At 37.2% G+C, this 11731-nt stretch overlaps 2 protein-coding genes across 19 annotated transcripts in view; one reads left to right on the forward strand and one right to left on the reverse strand.

Annotated features, from left to right (window-relative positions):
- The window catches only part of FASTKD1 (FAST kinase domains 1), a 33663-nt gene that overhangs the window by 18809 nt on the left and 3123 nt on the right, over window positions 1-11731 (forward strand). For 14 of the 18 annotated variants that reach the window (XM_084523337.1, XM_084523343.1, XM_084523353.1 and 11 more), the window contains 3 exons: window positions 587-629; window positions 1230-1369; window positions 2504-2608. In XM_084523337.1, the coding sequence (XP_084379463.1) occupies window positions 587-629; window positions 1230-1330 (144 nt within the window). In that variant the 3' untranslated portion in view covers window positions 1331-1369; window positions 2504-2608. Of the gene's footprint in view, window positions 1-586; window positions 715-1224; window positions 1370-2503; window positions 2609-11731 lie in introns of those variants that run through there. The other 4 variants (XM_084523348.1, XM_084523350.1, XM_084523341.1 and 1 more) reach the window with 3 other exon arrangements.
- KLHL41 (kelch like family member 41) lies at window positions 3252-11482 on the reverse strand. Its single transcript, XM_084523355.1, has 6 exons — window positions 10184-11482; window positions 8174-8331; window positions 7974-8081; window positions 6365-6550; window positions 5103-5249; window positions 3252-4263 (listed from the first exon to the last, which is right to left on the reverse strand). Exons 1-6 carry the CDS (start codon window positions 11291-11293, stop codon window positions 4152-4154), a joined length of 1821 nt encoding a protein of 606 aa, XP_084379481.1. The 5' UTR covers window positions 11294-11482; the 3' UTR covers window positions 3252-4151.

Consider the following 11731-nt stretch of genomic DNA (forward strand, 5'->3'; position numbering starts at 1 on the left):
GTGACCAGAGTTTATTCTCACTCATAAGCATAGATACATTTAGGTAATGGAGGTTCATGAATGCAGATTCTCCAGTATATATAATTACTGTGTTACCTACTCTAACTTTAATTAGAACCCTCGTGTAAGCTTAAGGTTTTCTTCTTTCTGTCAACATGACAAACATCCTTTCTCCTATTGCCTGACAGTATATGTTAGCCTGCTGACATACCACCCAGGTTGATGCGTTAACGTTGCAAACTATGATGACCTGGGATTTTTCTCTCAGTTTGGGTTTCAAAATATGGAAAGTGGGAGATGGTGTAATGGAGTAGTCATAGCCTGTATTGTGTGGGTACCTGCTTCATATCTCTGCAACTGTTGCTGCTTTTTGAAAGCAAACTGACTCTACTTGCATAAAGAAGAATTTTTTTTTTCAGTATCTAGAATAAACCTAGCTCTTAGGACACAGATGATAAAATATGTTAAGGTGGAGAACAACAGGCATCAGAGAGCCTTATCTTTGCTGTAAGATGGTATGTGGTTTGTGGTGTGTGGTTTGTATCAGGCAACATTAACACTAAGTTTTTGTGACTTTGTTCTACAGATTCCTCACTTTGAATGGAATTCTATGGTTTTGTCTACAAAAGGTGAACAGCTAGAGTATCTGAGAAGGTGTCTATATGAAACACAGTGATGTCGAAGACATAATAAAAAGTATTTTTTGTACAAACACTTTATATTCTATTCAACTTCTCATAACATTGGAATACTTACTTTCCAAAAACTGTGAGGTAGCTGGACCAAGGCTTCCCATTGGGTATTGGGTATAATGAGACCAAATCCAAAATTTGTTACAGTATAAAAGGCAGGTCACAATGTGCCACAAAGATATGATAAGGATGCTTAAAATCTCCCCTTGGTGGAAGCTGTATCAAGTACATGGGTCTGTGACAGTTTTGCCATAAAAATTCGTTATTGCCTCCTAAATAAATAGCACAGAGATTGGTCAGATATGAAACTGTCTAAAGAAAAAGCTGGAAGTATTGTGAATGTAAGAGAGGAGGCAGCAGACATAGTGGAAACTATGTCTGTCCTCCAGCTTGTGACAGGATGAGCAATAGAGATCAAACAGAGATTCTCTGTACTGTGAAACCAAGAAACTGAAATGCAGATTTACTAAGAATAGGACTGCTATTACAGCAATAGGACTGCAATTACAGCCATTCTGTTTTCATCTTCTAGAACAGAGAGAACATGGGTGACTGTCAGGGGAGGGTGTTGTGTGGTGAGGAACCTCCCAGCTGCTTGCTTTTTCTACCCTGTGATGTGGTGTGCGCACAAGAAGTAACGGCTTAAGCCTTCTGGAACACCTTCACATACCTGAAAGGTAAAGTAGTTCTAGAGATCTGGCAGCCACCTAGACTCTGGAAACATCTGCACTTCAGTTCAGTGTAACTTGAAAGGGATAACTGAGATATTTACACAAGATCAGGAGGAAATAATGCTTTTTTTCCAGACATAGGTACTTACTAGTGACTGGATAATTCATGAAAATTTTTATGGCCTTGTTCATTGGACTAGCCCTCACTAATGATAACAAAATTAAACTGTCTAAACATATTCTGGAAATAATGCAATGCATAAAAGAGCAAAATTAGGCTGAAAATGAAACCAAGAATCAAGACCAAGAAAAGTCTTTAGAGAGTCATAAATACTACCTTGGTTATTGGTGGTGAAAAACACTGTTTTATTTCTGGTGTTTCAAAACCATCTGCCAGTTATCAGGCTTCCTGTGATCACACTGAGCCTGGGTTTTGTCAGGTGGCATAAGATACTGAAATGTAGAAGGAAAAAAGTAGAATAGCCAGGAGAGTGTTCATTGTAAAGTAATAAACTGTAGACTGGTTACACTATGGCAAATGGGCCCATTTTCAGAAGCAGCTGTTGTGACTACACTTCCTGCTACCTCACAAGGACAGCAAGTTGTGCCCTGCCTCTTTCACAGACACACACAATATTTGTATGTTTTCTTGCATTTTTTGTACAAGCAGTCTTTTTACCACATTGTTTGAAGGCTGGCAGAGGTAAGCAACTACATTTCTGAATTGACCACTGTGCACCTGGCAGTCACTTTTTTTTAAACCTCAGTAGCAGGAGAGGAATATGTTTTAATTGACTCAATCCAAATCAATGTGCTGATGAAAATCCAGGAAAAAGGGACAGAATTGATATAAGTTGCAAGGTGTTCTCCACCTGAGGCAGTCCTCATGTGTGGGATGACTGAAAATACTAGTAAATTGTCTGCTTGTGGTTGGTGATGGTGCTTCTGATCGAACTGAAAAAGGCTCCAAGGGTCTGTTCTGTAAAAGTGCTTTAAGGAAATGTCATTGAAGGCACAGCATACAGACTATCTGTATATTCTATTTTGTGTAAAATTGAGAAAATAATCATCAATATATGTTAGGATATCAGAAGGTGGGCTTCAAGTCAGAGGGCTGTCTTATACCCTGCTTCCATACAGGTGGTCTTCAAGTAGCAACTATGCAGTGTAAAAAGGTAGAAGTGGCTGTAGCTGGAGTGATCAGTCATGGATAGTCATGTGCTTAGGCTGGACCCTGCATTTCAGGTATGTTTGAGTTATGTATAGATAAATTTAGTACTATTCACAATGGGGAGATGATTGAAACTCGCAATCAGTGGATTCAGAAAGTGCATTTAGAAGAAGTAAAATATAAAACAAGTATTTTGATAAAATGTGCTGCTTTTGATCCTTTGCAGTCATTTTCTTTCTAAAATAAATCTGCGAGTTTTAGATCAGATAGGCTGCTCTAAACTGGTGATTTAACTGGAGTCGAGGAGAAGATTTTAAGAGCAGCTGAAAAGCTGAGGACTTAAAGGAAAAACAGAAAAGATGTCCCACAGATTATGTACCCATGTACAGTAACATGCTGAAATGAGCTGTGATGGCTGTGCCTTTCCCATGTGTTTACCCCTCTCTCCTAGGAAGGCAATAGTTACAATTACCATTCAGTCAGGTGTAGTGGGCCTCATTTCCAGTTTTCCTCCTACATCAGTTGAAATTACATTGCTTGAGTGTTATGATATCCGCTTTACTCAATGGAGATATCTTTTGAAGAGATTTTTTAAAAATGGCAGGCATGTTCTACTTCAGCAAAACTGAGTGCTCTGATCAGGGCAAAGGCTATAACCGGTATCCGGTCAATATGATAGTAATGATGAGCTGATTATTAAAAGAGGCACCACTGATATTTTTAGAGTCTTAAAATTTAATTGTTACTAGTTAAATGCTTAAACATCAAAATACATCAATTCTTTATTAGGTGGAAAAGTCCTCCATGTCATAAGTGCTTGCAGATGATCAGTTGTTCTGGGACTTTTCATGAATGCTTGTTAATGGCCTCAGATCTCTGAGGAAACCTTCCATAAAATACTTGCTTTAGAAATAAATACAAAAGCATAAAAAAGTGGAAAATCCCTGTTACCAGAAGCCAAAATATAATACGTGAAACTGCAAAGCTATTAACCTTGTAAACTTTTCTCTCTTTCCTCACGGCTGGCTACTAGTACAGCGTTGGCTGAGGTCGGTATTTCTTGAGCCACATAATATACTTTTGTTTTCAATATGTGTTTTAATTTCAGGGTAAATTAATTATTTTTAGAAGGCTCTAATGAAAATATTCTCAATATATGGCTGAAGAATGCAGGATTTACATATACTGCTAAAGAGAGAAATCAGGCTGTGCAAACAGCCAGTTAGTACAATGTAGCTAATTTTATTCTTAATTTAACAGTTAATTCATTCTTGAGCATTGTCTGGGGACTAAGTCGTCACTATCCTGGACTGAGTGTAAGGATATGCAACTAGTTTTATTTTCCACTGAGTGGAAAAACAGAGTTCTCTTAGAAATCTTCATTTATTCTAATCAATTTTAATTCTTCAGGATTTTAAAGGTTAACAAATATTCACCTCTTGTTGATTAGCTAGTATATATCTTAAGACTTGGATAGACAGATTAACTGTTTAACAGTTAGGAGAATAACTAGTATGCTGCTACAAAACTCTGAACAATTTGGGGATATTTTCATGCAACAAAACCAGAAGAGCCTATCTAAACTCCCTCGCCATATCCCATTTTCCATCACTTTGTTTACAGTTTTGATAGCTTGAAGAGATTTAAGCGTGTAGCCAGACAGGAAGCTCCAGTAGCATATCGAATCTCTTTGAGTATGCCAATCCATTCCTTCTTTTCATCATCATACCTGCATTTAACAAAATAAGGTCAGAACATAGCTTCTTAAAATTTGAGTTTGACATTTTTATTTTTTTTTTATATATGAGTGAAAAAAAGGATAGTCCATGCATTGCAAAGGCTTGTAGCAGCTTTGTGCTGAACAGTGCTACAGAGAAGTGCTTTTGTCCTCTTAGAAGAGAAGTATGTTCTTGTGCATGTTAGTTGTCCTTTTCCTGGTCCCTGAAGCTCACTGCTTCCCTGTGTCATATTTCATTACTCCTATAAAAGCCTCCTCATCTTAAACATTCCAGCTGAATTTCTTTAAATTCTTACATATAAAGTTTTTTAGTTTTTGTTTTTCTTTTTTTTTTTCTTCTTTTTTTTTTTTTCTGGTAATCCTTTCTCTCTTTCTGCCAGTTAAAACTCCTGTATCCACCTCAGCAACTGAAGCCACAGTAGAGGCACAATGTTTCATTACTGCTACCGTGATTTAGGTAAATAAATCTAGGAGATACAGATTTCTGATTTCTCAGAACAATTACTTATTTGACTAATAATAATACATATATATGAACCTCTCTGTGTATACATGCTTCCTGCATAAGAATGTCACAAAACAGAGAACGTTTGTACAGCACACTTAAAAGGCTAAACCTGCCAACAGAATTTATTTTTTTCCATATATCCTTGCTATATGGTAAAAAAGAATCTAAATGTCATGACTCAGACTGTTCGTAAGTGCTTCACAACCTGTGATATGGTTCACTTCTAGAGTTAAACATAATATTAATTTTATCCTTCGGTGTCTACAAACCTAACTGCTAATAGGGCTTTCCACCAGGAAAGTATGATCAACATTAAACTTACTTCCATATGTCAGTGACTTCGCTAGGTGCAAATTCTTTAGATTCGAGCTGAATCATTGCAAAGCCTCCAATAGCATACAAAGATCCACTTAAGGTGACTAAACTGATGGAACTTCTCTCTTGGGGAAATTCAGGCAGAACCTCCCACCTGGAAATGAAAAGAAAAACCTAAGTCAAATACAGGTCAAATATTCTAAACTGAATGTACTTAAAATACAGTTCTGGGCAATGTAAATGCAGCGGCTGTGGACCACTTTCACAGAATCACAGAACTGTAGGGGTTGGAAGGGACCTCTTAGTGAAACCATTCCACTTTGGTGAAATGGTTTACTAAAAGAAAAAAATGAATCAATCAGTACTGAGTTTGTTTCTCATCCACACAGGAACTTCATGCAGAAATGCATGTCTTAATGCCACAGAATTACACTGATGACATCTCTTTCTAGAGACCAAGTCTTACAGGTCTCCTGGTCTCATCATCACTAATATGCTTTATACAAATATATCTGTCTCCTCTAATGCCTCATTTTTTCCCTATTGTTTCCAATATAAGTTTTCATTTCAAGTGGCACAGACATAATAATTTGAGAATAAAAAATAATAATTAAAAAAAAGTAGAGCTCATTGGCTTAATTTCAAATATTCTGCCAAGTCACACCCATGAATGTATAAAACATAGAGATATCTCACCGCCTGTCAATGTCAACATCAAAACCAATAGGCTACTTTTCTTCTTACACTCGCATGACTTGACAGTAACAAAACAGAGTAAACTGAGACAAGAACCTGCAGATGTTTTCTGACCATAGGTTGCGTGTCTGAACAATGGAAGAGAAAGAATGTGCTAAACATAATGGTGACAAAATGACCTTAACTTTCATTTGCTTTGAATAGAATGTGTAGAGTCCAAAACTGTAGAATTTCTTCTTGCATAATTCATTTTTTATATTGTTAAATTCTTTAAGTAGGTCTCTTTAGGATTGTATATGTTTAAGTTAAAGTTTCTGTTGTGAGGGTGATGGCTGCAATTCCACCTTAACGGTGAAGGCAGCACAGCCAAATGGGTTTACGTATGATTGAAGTACTTTAAAATAAAGGTACATTGAGGACCACTTAAAAGTTTAAGCTATCATAGTAAAGCTGTGCTGATGTTAGAATAATATCAGCACCAGATATTTTTGTGGCTATCTCAAGATCTTAAAAGCCAAGGTGATAGAATATTTGCTTAAAAATAGTTTGATCTTAAAAATAGCTTGCACTTACTTATTTGTGGTCAGATCAAAAGCTTCAACAGATTCAGTCAGGCCTTCTTCAGTGACACCACCCGCAATGAAAATCTTGCCCTTATGGATAGCTGTTCCAAACATTGAGCGAGCCACTTTCATTGGAGCCAGGTCTCTCCAGTCTCCTTTCTTTGGATTGTATACAAATACTCTATTAGTACATTTCCTGCAGAGAAAAAAGAAAAACTGAAATCATTTCTAATGAACTTCTGTTTTGTTCCAAGTGAGACCTAGTTGAGGTGGGTTTTGTGGGTTTGTATGTAATATCTCTTCCATAAGATCTTCTCTCTGATTTAGTGATGGACTTTTTACAAGTCTGTAAAGCACTAATCATCCACAGAACTAAACCAAATGTTAAATGCTGCTTCCATAGGGCAGTAATTTCACTGTACCTTACAGGACAAAGTCAATATCCTTTCTGAGAGCGTTCTGCTCAGGTGGACTCTTACGGAATGTACACCAAAGGTTAGGGTCAACAGGAATTAACTAAATTTAATGATGGAGAAGATCAGAATAGGTTTATTTGGTAGTTCAAGATAAGTATGCATGTACGTGGATCTATGCACCTTTATGAAATACATTCAGTTGTTTTACAGCTCTAATACTGAAACACATGAAGAAAAAAGGAGCAGTGGCTGTGCATTAGACAGTTTGAACCTGTATAAATTAACAAGACTCATACTGGGAGGAGCTAAGATGACCAAACGCTAACTATTGCTCTCTTCCAGAAGAAAAAATGCATTAAAAAATGCATTGAAAAATAACTCCATCAAGCACCAAGAGAGGTCTTTCCATCTTCCCAATGATTCAAAGAGAATGTAGGCAGATTTGCTTAGACCCTAGATTTTCATACTGTACATGAAGACTTGGGCTTGGAAAAGTCACTTTCACTCCAGAACAACACCAAGTTGAAGTTCAAGGCATACCAAAAGCCAACACATGAACACTCCTTTAAACAATAGCTTATTTTAGTTTATGCTAGGTATGCCTCATATCATTTCTCAAAATTTTATTGTTTTACATGGACTCTTAGCCCGGCTAAGCTCATTCTAATGAAAGCAAATGAGCCAGTAACTTCATCTGTACTGCAGCTTTATAACCACTGCAACTTCTTGTCACTATGCTTTAGTAAAGCACTCACTTGCTTGGAAAATTACCACCACACACTCAATAGCAGCAAAAACTTTGATTTTTCTTAACGTTATACCCAGTAAGGTATAACAGGCCTTACAAGTGAAAAAAATTGAAGATCTGACAAAGTAGTTCCATGGTACCTAAGCATTTCTGTCTGTTAAGAAATAATACTTCTAAAGAATATCCTCACAACTAACTGTGATGACTGTGTGTGCGTTCAGTTCAGAATTTGCCTTGGAAATAAGTGATTAAAACAACTGTTAGGGACTACAAGGTAAACATAATTTTACCTTATAATGAAAAATATACTCTGTATACTATAACGTGTTGCCTTCTGCCAAATTGTAAGCAACCTTAACCCAGAGATGCAAGAAAGGGATACCCTGCTTTCTGAGTGAGGACACAGAATCTATAAAGAACCAAACAATGTTCTAAATAATTACGAAAAGACTTACTTATCATCAGTTTTTCCACCAAGACAATATATCAATCCATTGTTTGAGATAGTAGCATGGCCGTAAACTTTGATAGGTAGTTTTTTGATCTCACCCCATTTTATTGCCCTGGAACAAGAAGAATATCACTGTTAGGCTCTTTAAATTAACAATGGGCTATTGACATGTCCTCAGTGGGCATAATTAAATTGTAAACATACACAGGATCATAGCACAGGACTGAATCCAGTGACTCCTCAGTGCGAAGGTCTTTGCCTGCAATTACGTAGATCTTGTTGTCTGACTCTCCCAGCCCAAAGAGACACCTGGCTGATGGCAGTGGAGGAAGGGCAACCCACTCACCAGCAATGCTGTCCAGCTGAAAGAGCATCACAACAGAAGATTTAGAAAAGGCAAGTAGTAGAAATTCATGCAACAACAACTGTTCCACAGAATAAATCTAATCATAGATCAGATAATTCTTTTTCCAGAAGTGTGTTCCACAGTCAAGGTCTGCATGGTAAACTGCATCTCCCAGATTTGTCAGACCACTGACAAATCTGTCGGACAAGACATTTTATTGCAATGGTAAAATGTAGATCATGGCCATGGATTGCCCCTGTAGCTAGATCTGGGTAGCGTTCAGAGGACAAAATGTACGCATCACGGGTCACAGCCTGTTCATTGTATCAGTCTCGAAGATGACATCTGTACTGTTGATAGGCACTAAATTAGTCATGCATTTTTGAGCTATTGGCAGCCTGGTTTTGTCTTTGGCTGCTAGCTACCAAACAAAATGTCAATAGGTTATAGTAACAGAGTAACAGGTGCATCACTGGTAGAGAAAGGGACAATAGTAAGTGAATGTTGGTATGGTCCACATTGATATTTTAGAGGGAACAACAGCTTCACAGGTAATGCAGAAAAGTATTTTAACTATACATAGTAACAGCAGCAAGCAGTTTTAAAGACAACAAGTGAGAAAGAAGGATTCGGGGAAATAGGTTTAGACGTATGAAGTAGGATTTTGAAAATTTCAGCAATTTCTAGTGTCAATGTTGAGGTTTAATTTTTCAGGGGCCCCTTTCTAGTAGCCTAAGACTGGTTATTCAGTTCTAAATTACATACATGTACATTATTGACATCATTGTGGTATTTCTATTGGAAGAATATATCTGTAACAAGTTCTGCACTTCACTGAGTAATGTTTTACACCTACAAAGGGACATGAACACTGTCCTCTCTAGCAAACTGACTTCCCTCTCACAGGTATAAGAGATTCCTGAAACCAGCTCTTTCACTGTGTGTGAAATCACCGTGAGCCTTAGTGCTATAAACACTTAATATTTGCATTTTTAGATACCTGAAGGCTTTAAAATTCTGTCACTACCTATCCCTCTGTTTTATTTCATATTGGCAAAGGACCTACTTTAACTCTCTTAGGGCAGTGTGCCTAAAGACAAGCTGTGGCCAGCAGCATACTGCATGATTCATTAGAAGATCATTTAAATATCAAAGAACATATAGCCAGATAGCTAAAAAAACAATAGAATTAGTTTATGATGTAAGCGTGCCAAATGGTAATTCTGCTACTTTTCTGAAATATGTCATGGGACTTACAATTTATACAGATTTACAAAGTCAAGAAAAAAAATGAATTCATAGTTGGAACTTTGTATTTAGTCTGCTGGCACCAACAGTTTGTGAGAACAACCTTCTACCTATAAATAACATATTTTGGAATGCCCTCAAATTTATGTTTTCAAACATAAATGTAACAAATTTGGAATTTTAGTGAAAAAAGTGACATTTAAAATACAAACATTATTACAGTCATAAAAATATTTCAGATACAAAAAAAAGAATTTGTATCTAAAGAAGCTAAGTAATCAACATTCATGGAACTTAAATTCACAGAAGACATTCAACAATAATATTTTTAGTCTAAAGTGTAGGCACCTGTACAGAAAAAAACACAGGACTTTAATGAAAGCTAGTGCCTGGATATAAAGTGCTAGTTAATCTTTTCTGAGATCTCACCATGGACTTAATCTTGAAAGAGAAGATGCAGGTCCCTTGGTTTCACTTACCTTTATGAGACAGGAAAAGCTTTCTATAGGAATTTTTCTCCACTGACCAGAGACTAGACAATTCACTTGCATAGACTCCAAGTACTTTTCAGTGACTCTTACAAGCACCTGTTACTGCACCAATAATTATAAAGCTTATACCTGGAAGAAATATGACTGGAAAGGCTGATCCTTGTTCTCCTCTTCTACATACAGTCCTCCAACAACGTAGACCTGATTTTGTTTGGTGACTATACTGGAATGATTTCTGGGAATCTGTTCCGCCAGGGCTGCTAGGTAGCATTCATTTTCTAGAGGATCATAAGCTACTGCGGCAGTGTCATTAACCAGAAGAATTAGGTCTTTGACAAACATACCATGCCTGGGAAGGTCATTTAGATAGCCAGGAAGTAAATCTTCATCTCCTACATCACCATTTACTTCCCCTTTGTTTGACTTGTCTTTATTTTTGCTAGAGTCAGGCAGTTTTCCAGCAAAAGCATCCTTAATAATCTTTATTTTTTTCTGAAGATCTGAGTTGCTTTTAATTATATCATCCTTCTCAACATGTTCTTTGAAATACTTTTCTGGCATAAGACGAAAACGTATACAGTCAAAAACTTCTCCCAGGTTCTTTACTCTGTTCTCCTTGTCTTTTCGGACCCATTTCATTACCGCTTCAAATACCAGTTCTTCCTTTTCTACATTTAAGCTGTCAGGTGAAATAACTGAGATAAGTTCATGTGGGGCAAGCTGCAGGAATTCGTCTTCTTTGCAGATCTGCACAAAGTGATCTGAGACAAAATCACGGGCAGAAAATGCAAGTCTTGGGCAATCAAGCAGAACACCTAATCGAAGGATGGCCAGACAATTACCAACAGCAAGCCTCTTTTGAAGATAGGAGACGCACACGGTGAATACAGAAGGGATCTGAAAACGACTGGCTAAAGCAAAAATATCTTGCACATTAGAATCATTAAGATCAATACTTGCTGAATAAAGGTATTTGACAATCATATCCAGGATGTTGGGGTCAACATTATCCAGAACTACCTCCTTCTTTTTCTCTTCATTTTGCTCAGATAAGAAATACTCACGAAAATAAGGGCTACATGCTGATAGAATCAATCTGTGGCAGGGCAGGCTTCTGTCACCAGCTTTTAGGGAGCAATCTATAAACTTTTTCTCTTCCAGGAGTTCCTTGAGGCCATCTTGAAGAAGGGTTGATTGGTAAAGTCTCAGTTCTTCAGTGAGTTCCCTTTGGGAATCCATTTTGTGAATGCTCGTGAAAGGGGGGGGAGCAGAAAGCTTTAGCTGTTGACTGCCCAAAGGTCTGTCTGTAAAAAAGGCAGACCAATGTGCTTTGCCCTGCCTGAAGCCCCTGCAACTTAATCTCACTAGCTAAATATAGGTACATACTCTTACAGGTCGGAATTTAGCATGGATGGTTTGGAAAAAAAAAAAAAAAAAAGAGTTGCTCTCACAGCTGTCAAAGACTGAAAGAAGCAACTGCTGCTTTTAGTTACTTTGGTCAGGTTTTGCCATCATTCTCCACATTTAATCAATGACATTACTTGCAATGTAAGAAATTACTTGATATGAGTAAAGACAGCAGAATCTGACCCTCCGTGAGACAGCTATGAGCAAGATCATAAATATACATGTTATCAAATACTCTGAAATGCAAGGATTATGAATCAAATTGTCAGC

This window comes from Aythya ferina (genome assembly GCF_964211825.1).
Source record: "Aythya ferina genome assembly, chromosome: 6".
Lineage (NCBI taxonomy): Eukaryota > Metazoa > Chordata > Aves > Anseriformes > Anatidae > Aythya > Aythya ferina.

Coding starts and splice junctions, on each gene's coding strand:
- KLHL41 (XM_084523355.1), bottom strand. CDS start 11,293: ATGGATTCCCAAAGGGAACTCACTGAAGAACTGAGACTTTACCAATCA. Junction 8,332..10,183: donor TCCAGTCATATTTCTTCCAG/GTATAAGCTTTA, acceptor ATGCTCTTTCAG/CTGGACAGCATTGCTGGTGA. Junction 4,264..5,102: donor GAAGTCACTGACATATGGAA/GTAAGTTTAATG, acceptor TGTTAAATGCAG/GTATGATGATGAAAAGAAGG.